We start from the raw sequence: 20,278 nt of genomic DNA on the forward strand, positions 1-20,278 counted from the left end.
GTCTCCCACAATTACATGTTTTTGCTTCAGATGTACAATTAGATGTTATTAGTCTAATTCTGTAACTACACAATAATCAACCAAAAATTGAACTTTGAGAAGCAAAACAAAACAAGGAAATTTGCACAGCAAGAGGTACAATAAAGAGAACGTCAAAGGTTTTGAGGGAAACCCACAGAAGGAAACAATGATCATGTGAGTGATTAACCTTTGTTAAATCTAACGCACGTGAGTGGTCCTCATGGCTGTGCTGCAGGAGTGAGTGGTGGAGCAGCACCAGTCGTGGAGCCATCAAAGAACTTGCCTATGCCCTGAAACTGCAGCTGTCTGCCTCAGCATAGCGTGGTCCATCCACTGACCCTAGACAAGCCCTTTCAGAAGGCAAGATGCTTTTGTAGTACAGTAACGGCTTTTGTATATATCGGAGTAAAGTTTTAAAGTAGTCTCAATAATAAAAGTGGTACTGAAAGGGTATCTTGAAAGTCCCAACAGAGCTGACCACTTTAAGCCTTAGTAGCTCATGTACCATTATACAGTTGATCACATTTATAAAATTTCTGTAAAAAAACCCCAGTAAAATCTTTATTGTATGAAGGATAAAGGCGAATAATAGGAACTGAAGGACGCGGACCCTTAGTAGTTCTGTCAAACGCAGCTGTTCTGTTATGATGAAGTAATTTCTTTCTTGTAAATAACTTGGAGAACAATAATTTCTACAGAGCTATTTAAAAATGGAAAGTATGATGAAAGCACTTGCCATGAAATACCAGAGGCCTAAGGAAAATAACATCTGTCTTTGGGACTGTGCGGTCTATATTGTCCTCTGTACAACACTGTTCTTCCAAGAAATTTTCACCCAGCTTGTCATTCTGGGAAAATGACTCCTGAAATCTGACAGGCATTGGCACTGGCAGCTTTATACATCCTGCCCCTTTCATGCCAGGTAAGATGGATTTTTAACTCTTGCTCAGTTTCTGTGCCGTCTTTTATGCCTTGGACGTTTTTTCAGAGTGAAATTTTCAGTATTTGGCACGATAGGAAAAATATCAGGGAAGCAGAAGGGGGAAAATTGAAAGCTGAAGCAAAAGCAGTGCACAGACTGGTATCTTAAAGTGACATTTTGTCTTCTCTTTCTCAGCAGTGGATTTGTCTAGATGCTCAAATGATGATCACTGGCTACTTCTGTCAGAATTACAGTAACACCACAATCAGGACTTCACTCTGCACTGTACAGTAGACCGGTTTGGTCATGGAACACTAAGTAAGGCAAAGGGTGGGAGAAAGAGATGTTAGTTCCTGTTTTACAGAAGAATGATGCATAAGGAACTTAAAACCTCTATTTTTGTGAAACCTTGCCCTGCAGCTTTAGAAAAATTGTTGCAGGGGTCACTACTCAGAGACAGCAGTGAGTGAAAACGGGACATGCTATGATATGGGCTTAGCAGAGGGAGATGGTGCTAGGCTATCCAGAGAGCTGTCTGGGGGAAAAAAATCAAATTTTCTAGACTGGACTCTTACTGTGTTTGATGTTGTATAATTTGGGAAAACCTACATAAGATAGGAAGTGGGACAGAAAATGTAAGGTGGGTAGGACTATCTAGTGAAAGATGAAAACGAGTGATGGAGAAGGGAAGATACCACTCAAACGTGGGCATTGATTCTGGGCTAATTTAGCTTCACACTGTCATCACTAACCTTTTTGGAAAGATTATGTTCATTAAATCCGTTGATGAAGCTGTGTTGGAAATTTTAGGCTGACATGGTGGAGAACTAGGAGATTTTAAGAGCTTGTGGCAAGGGAGGCTCAGTCAAAGTGCAAAATCTTTGAGGACTCGCAAAAAGCTGCAAGAACTTTTTGGTTAGAGGTAGGATGTACTGAACACTTGGAAAATTGTGGGGATAAGTGTAATGATGGCATAAATAGCGGTGTATGAGCTAAACCTGAATGCCTTATAAAGTCAGCCAGACAAGAAGTTTGGTGGTAAACATCAAAGCAGATCTGGCCTCACCTCTGGAGCATAGCAGCAGGGAAACCCTGACAGGCAGCAGGCTTGGCGGCTGCTCCAGGCCTCTGTCCCCCAGCTCTGCTGTCTCAAGCTGGGAGCAGTGGGCGGTGGGCATGTTAACTGGTGTTACAGACTGAAGAGCAGCACTCCCTAGGTGTGTGCTCCATCTACCCGTGTGTCCTCTGGTAACCGACCTGTGCCACACGCAGGATGATGTCTCTTCCAAAGAGCAATCCTGAACATCTCATGTGTGGCAGGGGAGGGAATTGGAACTGAAATTTCTTGGGATTTTTCAAAGTCAAAAAATGTTACTTTGTTTTAGGCAGTCTCCTGTGCAAACGTTGGATTTCAATAGACTTTAGGGAAATGCACACAGACCTGTGATAATTTCTTGTCATCCTGCCTAAATAGTGACGGGAATATGTTTCCTTGCTGTGTAACCCATGATGACGCTGGTGTGTTTGGGGCATTGAAGCTGGGCAATGGGGAGCTCAGAGGGCCATGAAAAAAGCACTTTCCTGACTGTGCGCCTCTCAGCTGAGCACTGATTCCTTACTCGTGCTCTTTACCAAGGTTAAAAACTGACTCGGGAGCATGCAAGCCACTTTCAGCTCTATGGCCTCAGAGTGCTGAGTTTCCAGGCTTGATTTTATTCTGAAGCAATCCAAATGTCTGGGTTTTTAAAAATATTTTCCTTTCCTTCAGAAATATTGATGTTCTACGGTGAGTTACAGAAGAGGATGTCCTGTCCCCATGCCCCAACACATTTTGGAATTGCCCATAGAACAAAATTTCCAGATTCCTGACCACCCTGAACTCAGACCTTTGGAGCCACAGACCAAACACAGAACTGCGACCCCTGTGAGAAGGTAGGATCTCAAGATGTCATCAAGATGATATGACCACCATCCCGAGGTAAGATCAGTGATATCTGAGAACTAGTGTCTAACCTTTGTCTAGTCTATGACCAAAAGTGCTGGACGGACAGCCTGCAGTCTTCCCGTAATGGATAATCCAGATTTTTCCCTGCTGTGTTTGATCTACCTACCATGATTAGGGCTAACGCATGTTTTTCCTCTCAGCAACCTCTCCGTGTTCTAAGTTCATTATCTTACTGCCCCTTAATTATTGGCTTTTCTAGTCCTGCATTACAGTCATTCCTCCCACATTTCCTCAGAGGCTGTGTTTGAAAATCTTCTGATTGTTCCACTGCCCAAAACAAGGCAGAGCAGTTCTCTGAACTCTTACCAGGTTTTCAAAGGGAGCAGGATCACTTTGTACATCTCTCAGCTACACTGCTCTTTGTACGTCACCGTGATGCTCGACTTCTTTTGTAACAGCAGGACACTATTGACTCTTGTCAGGCTTGTGATCCACCCTGAGCACTAGAGCTTCTTTGGCCAGCTGCTCTCCATTAGATATCTGTATGCTTAATTACTCCTTTGTAAGTGTTCCCAGTAATGAGGATCATGGTTTTTCAAAACATTTATTCAATATGTCAAGAACAATTTGAATTGTCAGTCCATCCTGCAGCACACTTGCAGCCTCTCACAGCATGATACAGTTTGCAGGTTTCATAAGCATTTACATTTGTCCATCACCTAGGTAATTATTTAAAATACTGAATAGGAGCCTCACGTGGGTCATTGTGGGATGGTACTCAGTGCCTCCTAGGGATATACATAGTAACTGTTGTAAATTCAAGCCAGCTTTGCATCAACTCTGTACTTGAATTTGAGCAACATTTCCCTAGTTTGCTAACAAGAATATCACTTGAGGTGACATCAAAAGCCTTTCTAAGCTCCACACGTATGATGCTTACTGTATCTTCTCCATTTTACAAGAGCTACTGCTCTGTACGATAAAAAAAATATGTTGACGAATCCATGTTGCCCCCTACCCTCTTCATACTGTTTTCCAGTTGCCTTCAAATAATTTGATTCTTCCTACCCCTTGTAATTTCCTGAGAGACAAGGAACCGAATGGGTTCCGCAGCTCTTTTTGCCCCATTTCAAGTAGTAAGTACTACCTCTGTCCCTTTGGCTATGTGGGAGCAAACTGTGTGACTGCAGAAATCCTCGCTGGGGCATATTGCATCTCGGAGAACTTGACCCTCAGGGGGGCTGGGGCAGGGGCTGGGGCCTGGGGATGCCGCAGGGCCTGGCCAGGCTGCTTACCTGGGCGCTGACTCTGGGAAAGCAGGGGTCTTGGAAGGGGAACACAGGGGAGCACCAAAGCCTTGCCTTAGTACAGAGCTATGATATGGCTGGGACATGCATCTGGATTCGGAACTGGACATGTGTTTTATGCAAAAGAGTCAGAGTAGTCAAAGACAAGCACAAATAGATCTGAGATGGCAATTTTGTCCACATCAGTCAGCTGAAACAATACAATATACTAAGCATTTTCCACCCTTTTCTTATCCCATACTAGTTTGAGAATTAATCTTTTATTGTCTGATTGTAGCTAGACAGAAGACTAATATAACCAAACAAGTACTAAACATTTTGGCCTTTCCATCCACTCGCCTTTTCAGTTGTACAGTTCATCCTGAAGGGGTTTCTTTTATGGTTTTAGTTTTGGTTTTTAATGCTTTTCCTTCATAAAAAAAGTACCCTCAGTATTTAGTTTGCTGGGTGTCTTTAGAATGGGAAGACAAAGACGTTGCTCTGGTCCCGGAGTATTGAACGTGATGAGGCAATCATGTAGGAGATATTTGCATAAGTCGTTAAAACAAAAAACAAAAAAAAAAAAAAAAAAAGAGTTCCTCCCCCCTGCCTGATTAAGGGCCCTTCCCCCATAATTGTTGTCTTAATGAAAGCATTGCATGCAGCTCACAATCCCTATAATTCCATTTTAATTACTCCTGGAAGACAATTAAAGCAGTTATTTAAAAATCAATTCTTACCATAAAATACAGCAAAATGGAGTCACAAGCATATGCAAGTTATTCATCAGAGCATTTAATATCCTCAGGTTAATAATTTTATTATTGCCAGGGTGCATGGCTTAAGCAAGAAATGTGTTGCTACGTGGGTGAGAGGTGTCATTCGCTCTGTAGCATTCACACATTCCAATTGCTAATGCATTGGCCACACATAAAGAAAAAGAGATAGAAAAAGATGAACATCATCATTTGACCTGTCTGACCCTGTATCCAAAGCTTATTTCATGCATTTGTCCATGAAATAAATTTCCATCTCTTCTAGAAGCTAATATGATTGACTCTGCACATCGGGGCAAGTAGTGTAGAAATACAGAGCTCCAGCCTCGCCAGCCCACACGGCCATCAAGACTCACCCAGGATTGCCAGAATGCTCATTGGAAAATGAAAAGGCAAAATTTTCTTTGTTAAAATCCATTGTATTCCTTGTTAGGATTTTTGAACCAAATACTTTGTATCATTAGCACTAATGTGAAGATACATAAAGAAAAGAACAACCAGTCTCTAAGCTAGTGTATGAGCAACTCTCCGTGTGTCCACACCAAAAATCTCCCTAAAATCCACAGACCTAATAGGTCGCGTTGCTGAAGTCAAACCTATTGACCTCAGCAGTGTTGTAGTGGGGTGAGGAAACGGTCTTACTTGGGAGCCCATGAAAGCACACGGAACGGACTTCATCTGTCCAAGCTTCGGCTGCCTGCCCGTTGGCTGCCCATGCCCAGCCTCCCTTGTGGCTCCCTGTGCAGCCCCGCTCCCGCCGGGAAGGGCCCACCCTGCCATGGCAGCCAACTTTAGGCCAAGCTGCTGATGTGATAAGGGTGGTGAGATGCTGCCGCATCGCGCGCTCGCTTTGGGGAGAGTTTTCCTGAGATTGTTTTACGTTGAAAAGCAAACCCTCTTCTGCCAAAATGTTTGCCTCTAGAGCCTATAAAACCAAATTAGACTCTTCCCCAGCTCAAGAATGAATTTTGTCTAGTTGTGTGTCATGGATATAATAAACAGTTTATACTCAGGCAAAGGCTGTGTTTAAGTATGGCTGAATCCTGTTTGGTTTACTGTGATTAACCCAAACAATTTACAAATGGATGAAGTAAGTTAATTTAAATTCTTTCTTCCATTTCCTATGGCTTTGTTAAGATTAGGTTCTTAAAGCAACCATTCCAGAAATTATTTCAAGACAAGCCCATTAATGTTAACATTCCTAAATTAAAATGAAATCGCTTTTTTTCTCCCCCCCTTATTTAATAAGGCTTACATGTCCTTTCCAGAAGTACCCAGGCTAAACAACCTGCTGCTTAATGGGCGATGCCCTTAATGCCTTAAAACACAGGAGCACTTTGCTATGCCATTCAAAGCAATACAAGAAGAATTTCAGTCTAATCCCCTGCAAGTTGCGTTTGCACACTCCTCCCCAGTAGTGAGGCTGAAGTGTCGGTGATGTTGTCATGTCACAGAAATACTGCTCCTGCTTCTCCCGTGGGGTTTAGATGTGCAAAAGGGGCTGTAGCCAAAGCACATGAGCAAATCTGTGTAAAAGCATACAAGGCTTAACAACTGGAAAATTAACAGTCTTCGTATGAGATTTATGTCCTGTTCAAAACCTTTTAGCTAATTAAAGGTATGGCCTACTTTCTGCTGCCTGCAGGAATACCAGATGGACGTCTTATGGAAAGCACGTATCTCTTGAAGAGAATCCGTACCCTGGCTTTAATTTGCCAAAGGAGGAAACCTCACCTTTCCAGAAATAAGGCTGGATGCAGGTATCATCAGCAGTTACCATCTTTCACTTGCTAAGTGCTTCTTTTATGGATGGGCTGCTCCTGAATGTAATATGTTGTCTGTTAACCCATGTGCTGCAAGTTATAATTCTCCTTGCTGGCGGCACCGCGTAGTTGTTTGTCTTGGTGGTGTGAGCAGATGGGTTTTGTGTTTTCTTCTACTGGATCCTTTCTCTGACAACCTTTAGTTCAGTTTCGTTGGATCAGAGATGTTTTTGTCGTTCCAGGCATGCATATATCCTGTATAAAGGGCTTTGCTCTTTCAAAAAGTAGTGTTTTGCTTTAAATGATTCTCAAACAATTGATGCAATGATGCACTGAAAGAGCCCAGAGTAGGCCTTGTATTTTTATCTCAATCTCTGAAGCAACAGCCCTTGTCACTTCTGAGTCTCGGAAGGCATTTCATATACATTGCCAAATGATATATTCCCAATTTAATATCAATATTTTTATAATCTTATTTTACTGAGTAGTCGTAGCACAGGCAGCCTTGCTGGGTGAGCGCAGAGATCCTCTCAGCATTCGCATACGTGTTTGAGGAAGTCAACAGGTAAAGGCCCGCCTTTAGGAGCTAAACGTTTGCAGCCACAGACAGGCAGATGTTATCTCAGGGGAAGTTTATATTGTCTTCTGTTTGAGAACTAGAAAGACAATTTTCACTTTCAAAGGAAATCAGGAATTACATTAAATCAATACCTTCTGCAAAACATTTTCTAACCTTAAATGGATTCCCGCAAGGCTGAAACGTGAAGACTCAGGCGTAGTTCTAACAGAAGAAAGTCTGTTTCTGGAGCTCTTTGTACCAGCTGGAAAGTATTGGGCTTGGCCTTTGTCGGGGTGAGCTGGGGGGGGGTGTGTGTGTGTGACGAGCTCCCCTTCTGCAGCTCACTGTACAGCTCCGATAACACATCCCGCATCCCACATTGCTCTCACTTATCCAAAATAATGTACTCGCCTAAACCCCACATGCAGCCAGCCAGAGGCTGAGGCACACCGCAAAAACCAGGACATCTCAAAGGTTTTTACGTTACACTGGCAGGTGACTGAGCTGCATGATGCAAAAAACCCTGTTGCAGCAGGGCTGTAAATGTTGTAGGGGTGTTTTCATTCCTGGCTTGGGGGGTGGGAGGGTGAGAGTCAAGGGTGGAGTCGGAGGGGTGATGCAAGTTGCTCGTGTGAATGACAAGCCAGTGGTGATGTGGTCATCCTGTCCTTCAGCAAACACAGAGACCTCGGGCAGCCACTCAAACCGAAGCAGAAAGCCGCCAAGCCTGGCCAGAGACCTGACCGCCATCTCTGTGCAAGCTGGTTAGAAACACGTACGATGTGCGTTTCTTTCAGGCTTCGCTTCCTCTGCATCACTCCCACCCTAAATACGCAAAGTGGCGGTGTATTCAACAGGTGTGTGCGGTGGGTTTACTCAGGTGCCATTTCTGGAGGTGGGCAGACCCTAGCAGTCAGGATGGTCCCTGTAGGGGAGAGGAGGGGGCTGGGGCAGGAGCGGTAGGCAGGAAGAAGGGCATGGCTCTAGCCTGAGCAGAACCAATGGTGAGGTGCCCTGTGGGAGGTCATGCAGTGCTCAGCTCAACGCTTGAACCCAAATAGCTGATGCGGGTCCTGGTCTGAAACACAAACGCGGTAAGTTGCCTTCATGAGAGAAAGACCAGTGCCTTGACCCCAAACTGGAGGTAGGAGGAAGAGCATTGCACAGCCCCCGTTCAGGCACCTGAGGGTGCCTGGGAGGAGGAGAGGAGTGGTGGGGAGGAGATTTTGGTAGCTGGGGCTTGAAGCCGTGGAAGGGTGAAAAAAAGAAAGCAAACTGAATTGCTTTTTGTTGTTCTTCCTTGCTGCAGCAGAGGAGCAAGAGGTGTTTTCAGTGCTTTCAGCTGTGAGTGGTCCCTTGGGTGACACACATGAGCCTGCTAGCCTGGGAAGAAGTGCCAGGGATCTTTGCTCTACCTGCCTTCTCATGGCAGCACATTTATGAACCAGACATCTCAGCAGTGGGAGTTCACTCACGCGGACTTGATCAGGTAACCATTTTATTTTTTAAGAATTTAGTTACGTAAATGCAGCTGTCTGAAGGGATTAGTTTATCACCATTATAACTGAGCAACTAATTCACAGCAGATAATTTATGAGCTGCCTTTTGCCTTTGTCTCTTCATGAAGTGATTAGATGGTGCTCAAAGTGTTCATCGGTCAAGAGTTTTAGATCTATTTCCTGGGCTTGGTCCTCCCAGAAGCCTCACAATTTGGCCGTATTTCAACAAACCACTGACTTTCTCCTCAGCTTTCTGCCCACGAGCAAGGCCTTTCAGCTGCTGGAGGTCAAAAATAGGTGAAAGCTGCAAACAGGTCTAGGCATGGTGAGGAAGTGTGGTCTGGACAGCCAAGCTGGGACACCATGGGCTCAGGCCAAATGGGTCTTGGGGGTCATGCTGGGAAATGTAATCCACTAGCACACAGGTGCCCGATCAAAAAAACAACCAAGCACCAAAATCCTGCAGTGAGGTGCATTACTTGTACTGATAGAGGAGGAGACTGGGATTTTTGGCACACACACACCCCCAGCAAGAGCCTCTGAACGTGCATATGGTGCGCACTGACTTGCATGAATATTTGCCAAGTAATAAGCAGCATGAACGCAGCCAAACTGCATTCAGGAACGAGCAGCAGACAGTCTGGAACAGAATTCACTCCATCTTCTTTGTGGCTGGAGGGAAAAATTGCCATAGGCAGCATTTTATTAAAAACATAATGCCAAAAAAAAGAAAAAAAAAAAAGAAAGCAGGAGGGAGAGAAAGAGCTAAGGATCGGGAAATAAATTAATCAAGGTTTCTCTGGAAGCAAAGGAAGCCCTTGGGTCCCAGCACAGCTGGCTTGACAAGAGGACAATATTGCAGGTGCTCTACATGTGGCCCAGTTTGTTTCCAGGAGCGTTCAGAGCAATGATGTCTTAATTCCTTTCTCCCCTCCAACCCCCAGGAGCCAGGTCATGATTTTTTTCTTCTTTTATCGTTCCTGTCTATTCCAGTAGCAGTTGCAAATACCCTAGAAGGGAGTGAAATCTCGATTGTGCTGGGAATTACATGAACTGGTAACATGGGCAGGCTGTGCAGGGAAACTTTGCCATCCAGTTTAGACCATTGCATAGTTCAGTAGTAAACCCAAGGATTGCCTTCTGCATTGCACAGCTGGAGCCTCCTTGCTGTGTACCCTGGTGATAAAATGCTGATTGGGATGCTAATTAAGAGCTACTTACAGCAGGATGTTGAATACCATATTTAGGATGAGAAAGGTGGGCGAAAGTCTTAATTGAAAAAAATTATTAGAAGGATACGGTGTACTTTATTTCAAGGATATTTTGTATATCGAGACTGAAAGGTCTGGCATTTGCCTGCTACGTTTTCTTAAGCCGTTTCGTATTTGGTTTTGCAACACTTGCTTGCCTTGTTATGCCAAAAGGACTTGGGCTTTGAGCCGGTATAGACAGGATGTCGGGGCTTGAAGATCTTTGCAAGTACGTGGCCAGCGGTGGGGACTGGTGAGGGGTGGCCACTGCCATCAGCACACCAGCTGAGGCCGACCACAGTGACGCTAGGCTTGCCTTGGGCACAGCAGGGCGCTGCTGGAAACCACAGAAGTGTGGACAGTGCGGCTTTGGATGTCTGCAGGGAAGCTGAGAGCTGTTTTGTACCTGGTCTTCACTGAAGAAACAGGAGGGAAGGGAAGGCTGTGTCAGTAGTGCTTGCTGGGGAGGGAGTATCCTACCATCCCTCCGCGTTAGAGCGACTACAGCAAGGCTGGTGCGGGCACGTTGCCTTGCAGCTGGCGGGGTCCTGTCCTGACTGCACCCCCAGCAGCCCTGCAGCAAGGCTCCCTGCAGGCCCCTCTGGGGTGGCCCCAGGCAGCTGGTTTCACCTGGCTGCAGCATCCTCCCTGTGCGGTTGGATTTATAGTCTGGTAGCGTGGGGCAGAGGGGAGCTGGCTTGATGAAGGACATGGTCACCTGCAGCTGTCTGCTGGCGGGGGCACCTAGGCAGCGTCTCCTTCACAAAGCCCCTGTTTCTCCAAGTTCAGACTAAATGTGGCCACTGTTCTTTGCACCACAGCTGACATTGGCTGCCTGTGCTGCTTTGTTTGGAGCACCAGGTGCCCGGAGAGGCTGTGAGATCATTAGCTTTGAACATATGCAAAATTCAACAAGGTCTTGAGCAACCTGATCCAAGCTGCCTGTTTTGAACAGGACCCTGGGCCAGGTGACCAGCAAGCACAGTGCCTGCAGCAGAGACCCCTGCTAGCCTTACTTATTCTGCAGTTCTGCTCACCTCAAGAATGAAGACTTCTGGGTGCCTGTTTGGGGAATCCCCACGTAAAGGTTCAAAAGGAGGTATTCAGTGCAGCCAAGCATGAGCTCTGGTGGAGGTTTTGGCACCAAAGTACGGTCCCTGAAAAAAAAATAATAATGGTGATACCTGGAGAGTTTCAGATGCCTACAGCAGGCACTGGAGGGCTGCATCCTGTGTAAAGGCTTAGATTCATCCTAAGTCCCACTTGAGGCAATTTGAGTGGGGGAAGAGGAAGGTACCTCACTCTTTGTTTATGTGGTGCTTGTGTTCTGCATGTCTTCCGTGGGAGCCCAAGCAATTAATCATACAGTTCTCAGTGACACAGATTTAGCGGGCTGTCTTCTGGCTCACTTTAATACCAGCACTGAAACAACTGAAGTTTAACTACAGCCTTATCATAGAATCATTTAGTTTGGAAAAGACCTTCAAGACCAATGAGCCAACCATTAACCTAGCACTGCCAAATGCACCACTAAACCCAGTGCCTCATCTGTACTGAGAATTGAGCAGCCTAAAAGCTGGAGAACATCAGCTGTGAACCCTCTTCTCTCTCCCCACCCCTGAGACTAGTGACGGTTTTACACTGCAGGGGCTAATGCGCCAGCATGTTTGGGTGTCTGCTCGTGCTGTTCTGCTGAAGCGCTGGGTAGAGACCAGAAGAGGCATTAGCAAAACAGGACGCATGCAAAGACCATTGGACACCCCCAGCATGACATTCAGGCCTCTGGTGGCAAGGAATGGTCCTGAATCCTTTTAGGATAGGGTTTGTTTTAGAAAGAGCGGTCTCCCTATTCTGGATGCTCTAGAGATAAAAGACAAATGCAAGTTGGTGTTATTTTATTTGCTCCAATAAACATTTGCTTTATACAAAACAAAACAGACGAAAAAAACCCCCAAAACAGTTACAAAGCAAGTTAAGTGCTTCAAACTTGATATACAAGAGTATATATTGTTCACATTCCTATTTCATACATGATGTACAGGTGAAATATTCCTTAAAAGAATAAGAACATTCCTTTACATGTAGTAGTAAAAAAACCCCAAAGGTAAAAGTGTCAGTATTGTCAGGAACTACCGGACGCCATTCCTTGCCGTTCAGCGTGGATGGAAGAGGAGGAAGGGGCGGGCGGTCCCTGCCCCCCGCCGCGGGCTGCCGAGGTGGCAGCAGCACCGCTGGAGGGCAGCAGCGCCGCTAGAGGGCAGCAGGCCCCGCCGCCAGGCCCAGCGCCCCCCGCACACCGCATTCGCCGAGTGCCGCGGTAGTCGCCGAGGTTTTTGCCCCGCGTTGTTTAAATATTTCTGAGTAGTTTGGTTAAAATGAAAGAAAAAAAAGGCAGATACAAACCCATTTCAAATAAAATATTTGTCATCTTAAATCTTAAGTCCTATTTGAGGAAGCGTGATTCCTATTGACTTACATGGCAACATCTTCTGGAGAAATAGCGATGTTCATCTGTCAAAGGTGTTTAATAAATTGCACCAGATACACCCGTACAGGGCTGGCTTGTGCCGGCTGAATTTCTAATTTCCAAGGCCTGCTTCCATGCCGTGGGGAAGAAAAAAGTGGAAAAATTGCCTCAAAACTCCTGAAGACAAAATTGTTAGCACTTACTAAACACATCGCTGCCATTTATATAGACCCAATGTGATGTGAACTATCTTATTAAACATTTGGAGAACTTCTGAAAGAATGTAAGCAATGTCTGAGGGCTCCTTTTGGAATAAATCTCCTTTCTTGGGGTTTGGGCTTATTTTCTGTTAATTGCTGACTTGCTGAGGGCAGAATATACCATTAACCTAATGCTACAGTGTTTTCCCTCACCTCCGAGGTCCGTTTGCAAGGAACTTTTCTCTAGAAAGCATGGAACAGAGTCAGACTGTGGTCTGTCAAGCAATTTGACATGCTGTACAGGGGAAAAAAAAAAAAAAAAAGAAAGAGTTTGTTCTTATAGCAACACAATCAAGGTAAAAGGAAGGGAAAAAATAGTACTGCCTGCACTGAGAATGCACAGCAAATATAAAACATCTGCTTGGATTATTGCTGGCCCTGTTTTGTTTTGTATGGTTTGGGGGTGGGAGGAGGAGAAACTCATCCTGCTGCTATTTTGCAACCTGCTTGCAAGCAGCATGAATTCAAAGCAATAAACATATAACATTAATAACCTCTGTATCAAAGCACACATGTGGAGGGACCAAAGTTCTTTGCGCTGCTGTTCTGGGACATTGTAAGGACACAGGGGTGAAGGTGAGAGGGCAAAGGCATCCCTGAACCTTCCAAAATGTGCTGCGGACAGGACCATATAGGTACAACTGCAAAGCCAAATTGGCCTGTCTGCTGTGAGACTGCTCCTGCAGCCGTGAACCGCAGGGCCACAGCCAGGTGCTTACAGCACATGCTTTGAAAGCCGTCTTCTTACCACCTCATACTCCCAGCTTTGGCAGATCGCTTAGGGCACAGTTGCTGGTGTCCTGCTATGCCAGTATCCCCAGGCTCCTTCCCTAAAGGCAAATGATCTCCTGGAAGCACTTTTGAAAAAATTTTAACTCTTTTTCTTTTTTTTTTTTTTTCCGAGCATGGCTGTGTATAGATATATAGAGATATATATATACATACACACACATTTTTTTTTTAATATATATATATGTATATATATATTTATAATAGCAATTTCATAGTTATATACAGGCATTAATAAAGTGCATAATGTTATTGGCTATTTTCAAATCTCATTTCCTGAGGAAGTGCTAACATACATAGCTCCTCCTGTGACATGATGCCAGCAGCCAATGCTAGGGTATGACACTTACTCCCCAGCTTTTAATTCCCACGGATACATCTCTCCGTTCAGAGCTGGAGCCTAAAGGGAGTAGTGACAGCCTCAGTCCTCCAGGAAGCAAGTCAAGGCACCGATCGAGACTCCTTCCTTTGCAAGGTGAACGCGTCTAGGAGCGACTTCCCTCTGTTCTGGAGCTCTTGGGCACATGCTACTTGGCAGTGGTCACGGAGCCATCTTCAGGGATCTTCTCCTCTGAACAGCTTCTTCCCGAGAGCTTGTCATGGTGCTTGAGCTCGCTGAAGCGCTCCGCAACGCACTGTGCTGTGAGCCGCGCCTCGGGGTCGTGGTCCCAGCACTCAATGAGAGTTTCACACACCATCTGGATGCCCTGCAGAGAGCACAGAGAGCGGCCAGTCAGCGCCAGAGCCCACGTGTGGGTTGCCTTAGTGCCCTCTGAAGTTCAGGGGTTATTCACCTGTGTCCTGCGGGTGCTTTATGGGCTCTGCTGCTATGGTCACGGGGGGCATGCTTTTTTTTTTTTTTTTTTTTTTTTTAAGACACCCTACTACAACATTTTATGCCCTTTAGTTGGTACTATCATTTCTGAGCTTACGTTCTGACACTTTATAACAAGAAAAATGACACATTGGACTAGTGTTACAGAATCAAGTAGGGTTTTTTTCAATCAAGATGATCAGAATTCTTCTGTGTGACTTCCCACTCAATCCGTGCCTCTGACTGCCTGAATTCTGTTTGGGTTTTTCAAACAAAATTCTGACTGCCAGCAATATCAGGCCCTGCCTTAGCTCTTTATGAATTCCTTGCAGGCTAACTAAATCTATGGGCAAGTATGGGACACAGTCACACACCTGAACGCGTCACTCACAGATGTAACTATTTAACCTTCATTTCAGTACCGATGCACATGTTTAGAGGAGGAAAAAACAGCTGCATCTCTGTAATGCATTTTATAAACATGAGGTATTTGCCAGGAAATTGTGTGCTTTGCTTTATGACACTAAGAGCCCATTAAGTAGGATTTATCTTAAACTTCTTATTTAAAAAAATAACAGTTCACAACACTGCATTAATTGCATAATTTACCTAATTGGTGATGTTGACTGATGTCAATGTTAATAGCAGAACGTTATTGTCTGTATACAAATAACATTAGTTTTCTGCTGGCATTGAAATTACAAGCAGTAAATTAAATTAAATATTAAACATTAACTTGAAATCAATAGTGCAACAAATCTCATTAAGGGGAAAAAAATTGTAATATGTAAAACCATTCCAGAATTTTATCACGATGAATAATGAGTTCATTACAAAAACACGACTGCAGAGGAAGGAAATGAATATGGAATAGCCATTACAGTACGAACAACTTCTGTGGAGTTCAAAGCAGATCCTCAGCTGCTGCAAACTGTCACAGCCCTGCCGAAGCTGATGCATCACTGCATTTTAGATAGCGCAATGTGAAACGCTGAAGGGGTTCAGATGAAGGGAATTAAATCCACCTTCATTAAATGTCCTGTGGGTGTGCTATCAGGCATTCATTTCCTGCCTTAGACTCTTAGCTCCAACCCCGCTGGGGCCAGCTGTGCCCATCCCAGTGACATGCGAGCGCAGATGCACGGTCCCTCCAGTCGGCGGGGTGCCCCGCACTGGGGGCACACTGAGCGCTGGGTTTGACATAGGGAGGAAATCTCCAAAGTCGAATGCAGGACACCTAGGTCCAAATCTGCTGTTGTTTTACTCTCTATGTCAACCCAGAGGTGACAAAATTCACGGTGTATCTTAGAGCTCTACTCCAGTACCTTGAGCTGCAGCCCCCGCCCCCGCTCAGGCTTGCTGCTATGAGAGCAGCTGTGGGCCTGTGCTGGCTGTGCATGAAGCGAGCGCCCAGGCACCCCTCCAGGGCCTAACCAGCAGCATCGCGCATTCCTGCTGCCACAGAGCGCAGTGCCTGCAGGAGCAGCCCTGTCCCAAACACGGAATCGCTGGGCCACCTGACACTGCTCCAGGCCTGCTGTAAGCACCAATGACTTTTGCTTTTAGGGGCCTTCATCACCTTCTATTACATGTCAACCATCTGACTCTTCCCAAATGCAGGGCAGAAATATTTGCTGACCGCTTCTGCCTCTGCATTAGGGTGTGCAGTACCTTTCTTTCATATCCAGCAACAGACAGGTACTAAGTTAGATTTCTTTTTGCTCTTGAGAAAAACTCTCATTATCCTCAGGTTTGCTGACCACAGATCTTCCTGTTGTTTTTCTGTTTCCCTAAGCAGTTCTTTACCCTACCCTTCTTTAATTTTTTTCAAATGTGAGACCATGTCTTTTGAATATGCTGAGAAATGTTCTCACACTGTTCCTAATTTTACGCATTTTCTACTATGTAAATTTTTTCTACCATATGATCTGGCTCAGGATTCTTTTCTGCTTTGCTAACTGGGCTTTTCTAAAGTATCACATATGTATTACCAGTTTGGACTTCACTTTGCCTTTGTGGCAAACAACTTGCGATCAACTCATGACCTCTTTCACTAGCTCGTCCACTATTTTATAAAATTTCTGCAACCAGTCCTTTTCTATAAAGATGAGCATTAGTATAACCTCTCCTTCCCAGCTCCACTTGTCATTTAGGAGAGGGTTGCATCTATGGCTCCTAAAAAGCGTCAAGGGCTTTTTAGTACTGGTGATACCAGATATCCAGGTGTCTCTCAAAATACAGCTTTCCTCCCCAGTTAAAGGCCCCTCCTTAATAACCCTACTCATCACAGATGACTACAGAAGGAGCAAGTCCCTGTGGTCCAGGAAGGGGCTGCACTCTGCTACGCTTATCAAGTGGCAGATGCATTGTTCTTGGTTGGAAAGATGATTGATTTTGGCCACTCACTTGACCTTTCTTAAGTAGGTGTTAGACTTGCGATTTTAACATCTCAACTGGAATGAAAAAGGGAGCGTTACATTGTTCCTGATGGAGATACTGGCTGATCTTGATTGCCTGGGCTTTTATAAATGTTCACAATGCTTTCCTTTTGTCTGTAAAGACCACTCAACATATTTCATTGACAAGTGGAGCGACCAAGCCTCACTTCTCTGGTGTGATTCTCTACCGATGAAGCTGCTCAGAGCAAAGGTGAAGAAACACATGCCTTTAGCTTGTTTCCATTCAGCTTCATCTACTGAGAAATCTGCTGTAGCCTAGGAAGTGCAACCATGGTGCGGGTGCCTGGGGAAAGCTGACAGAGCGCTTCACGAAGTGCAAGGGAAATAGACTGCTAATGCGCAACCCGAACAAAACCAGACCGGCTTGGTGAAGACTCATTTCCTATTTTCTTAAACCTGTCAACAGCTGGGATACAACTGTGACTGGTTTCCATGATAAAATACTGAGATTTCTTTTCTCTGCTGAAGGGACCCATGTGCAAAGTTGTTCTCTTTGACCTTGCAGAGCCTGCACACACTGTGATTTAAGGCCCTAATTATTCTGTGGCTGGCTGGATGATTGTCGGCTCTCAGGTTTCCACCCTGGTTGTTTTGATCACTTTTAGATCACACTGGTGGGCAACAGGAACCCAGGACTTTGGGGCAGGCATGGTGCAGAACGCTGTGGTGTCTGAACCACAGCAGCACCGGTGTCACTGCGTGACAGAGCCCTGATCTGTGCAAAAAGAGAGGTTCAGCCTGGTGGGCCAGGCACTGAGTTAAGGCTCAGGCTTCAGGCAGCAGCTAATTAGCTAATTGTGTAGCGCAGCTCCCAGGTGCTCTTACCTGATGGTTAAGCCAGGAGCTGGGGATCTCCGGTCGCCCTCTGTCTCTTAGGACATTGTCCTTCATGCTTTCCACACAGGGGTGTTCTCGCACTTTGGAGCCAAACGGGGGCTCGTACTCTTTCACTTCTGCCAAGAGAATAAGCAAACACAAGGGTATTCAGCTGGGCTGTGCTGGTGCCAAGTGTGAAGGGAGCTGGCTGTTCTCTGGAGGAGCTACTGATTAGCTACTCAGTACCACTGTTCTGCTTGACCAGCTCCAAACAAAGCAAAGCCAGTTGGCATTTGCAAAAATGTTGCAAATGTATTACTCCCACATTCCCCCCGCCTCCCTCTCCTAGCCAACTAAACAATTTTCATTTAAACCCTTTAGTACATAATCATATTAGCAACAGTCAGAGCAGCGGAGTAACCTGTAATAGTTTGTGAGCGTTTCAGTCTGTGCTGAGGCAAAACACACAGGAGCTTTAAGGTGAGTCTTGCTTGAGCCAGGCTTGCAAGAACTGGTTGCCCTTAGGTCCCCTGAGTCCACACACACTTACCAGGTGAAATAGAAAGCGAAATCTCTCTAGGTCATGATAGATGTTAACGTGCCAGATTGCTAGAAGGAAACAGTTGCTTGAAAAGGACAAAGATACAGTAAAAAGCAGTGATGGAAGCTGCCATGCTGCCCTTGTTTATTACTGATCCACATTCCTCTGTAGAAAGTAGTAGTCAGCTCTTATTTTAGGCCTCTTTCCCAAAATGGGTCAGGTTTTGGCCCATGATGCAGGGGGCACAGCTTCCTGAAGGGGCTGCTGCCATTCTAGTTTTTCTTTGCACGTTGCATATTTTCTTTACTTTTCTTTGGAGAGAGAAAGGAAAAGGCAGACATATGGGGCCTTTGGAGAAAACTCAAGAAATCTTTGCGAGCGGAAATATTATAGTAGATGCTGACACAGTGTAGAAAATGCTGTGGTTTCTTTGGGAACAGATGGAGACTTTACTCACAGGCCTAATGACTTGCTAGTATTAGATAAAGATTTATGAAGTTGGCCTGTTCTGCTGCCTCTTATTTCTTTCTAGGAATTAATTGAGGGCGAGAAAAACTGAAGTGTAATCTACAAGGCAGTCTGGAGAATGCATGTGAGTGCCCAGAAGATGTGTGAAGAGAGATGAACAAGATGGGAGAGACAGTACTGTTGCGTAATGTTACAACCAAAGTTCAAATGCAGCGTCCAGTGCAGCTCACTCCTGTCAAGGGGCATCTTACAGTAAAAAGAAGCTCTGAGAAGGGTGATAACAATGATTAAAAGCCCAGAAAAAATGGGAAGAACCTTTAAAGCTTAGCTTTGTTTACTTTGGGGAGAAATGTAAGGGGCCAAATGATGAGACACTAAAAATAACTAATGATCAAGGTAACACAGATCAGATCCTTGTGTCACATCTCATGATAAAAACAAGGTAGTATTGAACATAAATAAAAGGTGGACTTTTCTCCAAAACCTTAGAGTTAGGCTGTAGATCTCATTTCTACATAATGACCGTGATACGAAGACTTTATCAGGCTACAGGAAAAGAATTTCTATTGCTTTTAAAAAAATATAAATAGCCAAGTTACTATAACAAACATTTTGGAAGGGATATTGAATCTTATGCTTCAAATGTTCAGTGTTCAGAGATCCAGCTGCAAACAACTGCGTGTGCAGTACAGCAGAGCACCCCACAGATGCCTCCTGCAGAGCTCTCCTTCCTTCTCCTGAACCACCCGGTGCTGACCACTGTCCACACAACGCTCTGAAGGGTGGCTATAGTCTGGAAACACAACTGCTATCTTCTCATACGTTAATCACTTGAAGATTCAAGTGCCAAAGTCTGCTTTGCTTGCTTTCCTCTGCAAGAAGGCATACCAGTTTCACCCACACTAATCTGTTCTAGATTACTCAGCCAAAGTAAATTTACAAGACTTTTAGCCCTAGAAATTAATTGGGAAGTTGCCATCTTGCTGGTCAGACCTGGATTGCTATGCAACGGATGCGCAGTGATTACAAAGCAGATACCTCTACTTCCAAAGCTAACCAAATTATTAAAGTACGCTGGGAAAATTTAAATAGCATGACCTAGACGGCCATTTCTTACACCGTCTCCATCGGTCATGGTTTGATTGTGGCAGTGGTCATGGACACCAGCCATGGCTTCTGCAGTATGAGTCGTCTGAATGTCCAACAGAGGTAAGCTGGTGCTGCCCTGCTCCCTCTTGCTGAGCTTAATCCAAAGGCCAATTCAGGCTCATGAGACTGTTCAAGGGGGGGAAGGGAAAGCCTTTCCAGGGAATTGATAGGTCTGTAATACATTTTCTCTGTTTGAGGAATTCTTTCTCTGCTATGAGCAGTCCTCTTTCAAATATAAAGACTGAACAGATTTTTTTCAGTGGGGTTTTTTTTGGGTTGGTTTATTTTTTTTGTTTTAACGGTAAAGAGGAAATGAGGCCAGATGCCAATTCCCTGTAATGACTTTATAGAAATTCAGTTTTGCCTTCCCACAGTTTGAAAAGCATGCAGCATCTTCTTGCTATTTATTATCTTGCTTCTCTTTCCCTTCGAAAGAAAAGCCCCCTGAATCCTTTTGCAGTAAATCATCCTCATGCTGTGGAATCTCAGGTGTC

At 44.9% G+C, this 20,278-nt stretch overlaps 1 protein-coding gene across 1 annotated transcript in view; it reads right to left on the reverse strand.

The window, feature by feature from the left end:
• Positions 1 to 13,664: 13,664 nt before the first annotated feature.
• TGFBR2 (transforming growth factor beta receptor 2) overlaps positions 13,665 to 20,278 on the reverse strand; it is a 59,396-nt gene continuing 52,782 nt past the window's right edge. The window contains exons 6-7 of the mRNA XM_037385240.1: positions 17,636 to 17,763; positions 13,665 to 14,244 (exon numbers count right to left, since the gene is read on the reverse strand). Coding sequence (XP_037241137.1) covers positions 14,065 to 14,244; positions 17,636 to 17,763 — 308 coding nt within the window. The 3' untranslated portion in view covers positions 13,665 to 14,064. The remainder of the gene's footprint in view (positions 14,245 to 17,635; positions 17,764 to 20,278) is intronic.

This window comes from Falco rusticolus, chromosome 4, assembly GCF_015220075.1.
Source record: "Falco rusticolus isolate bFalRus1 chromosome 4, bFalRus1.pri, whole genome shotgun sequence".
In the NCBI taxonomy this organism is placed as follows: domain Eukaryota; kingdom Metazoa; phylum Chordata; class Aves; order Falconiformes; family Falconidae; genus Falco; species Falco rusticolus.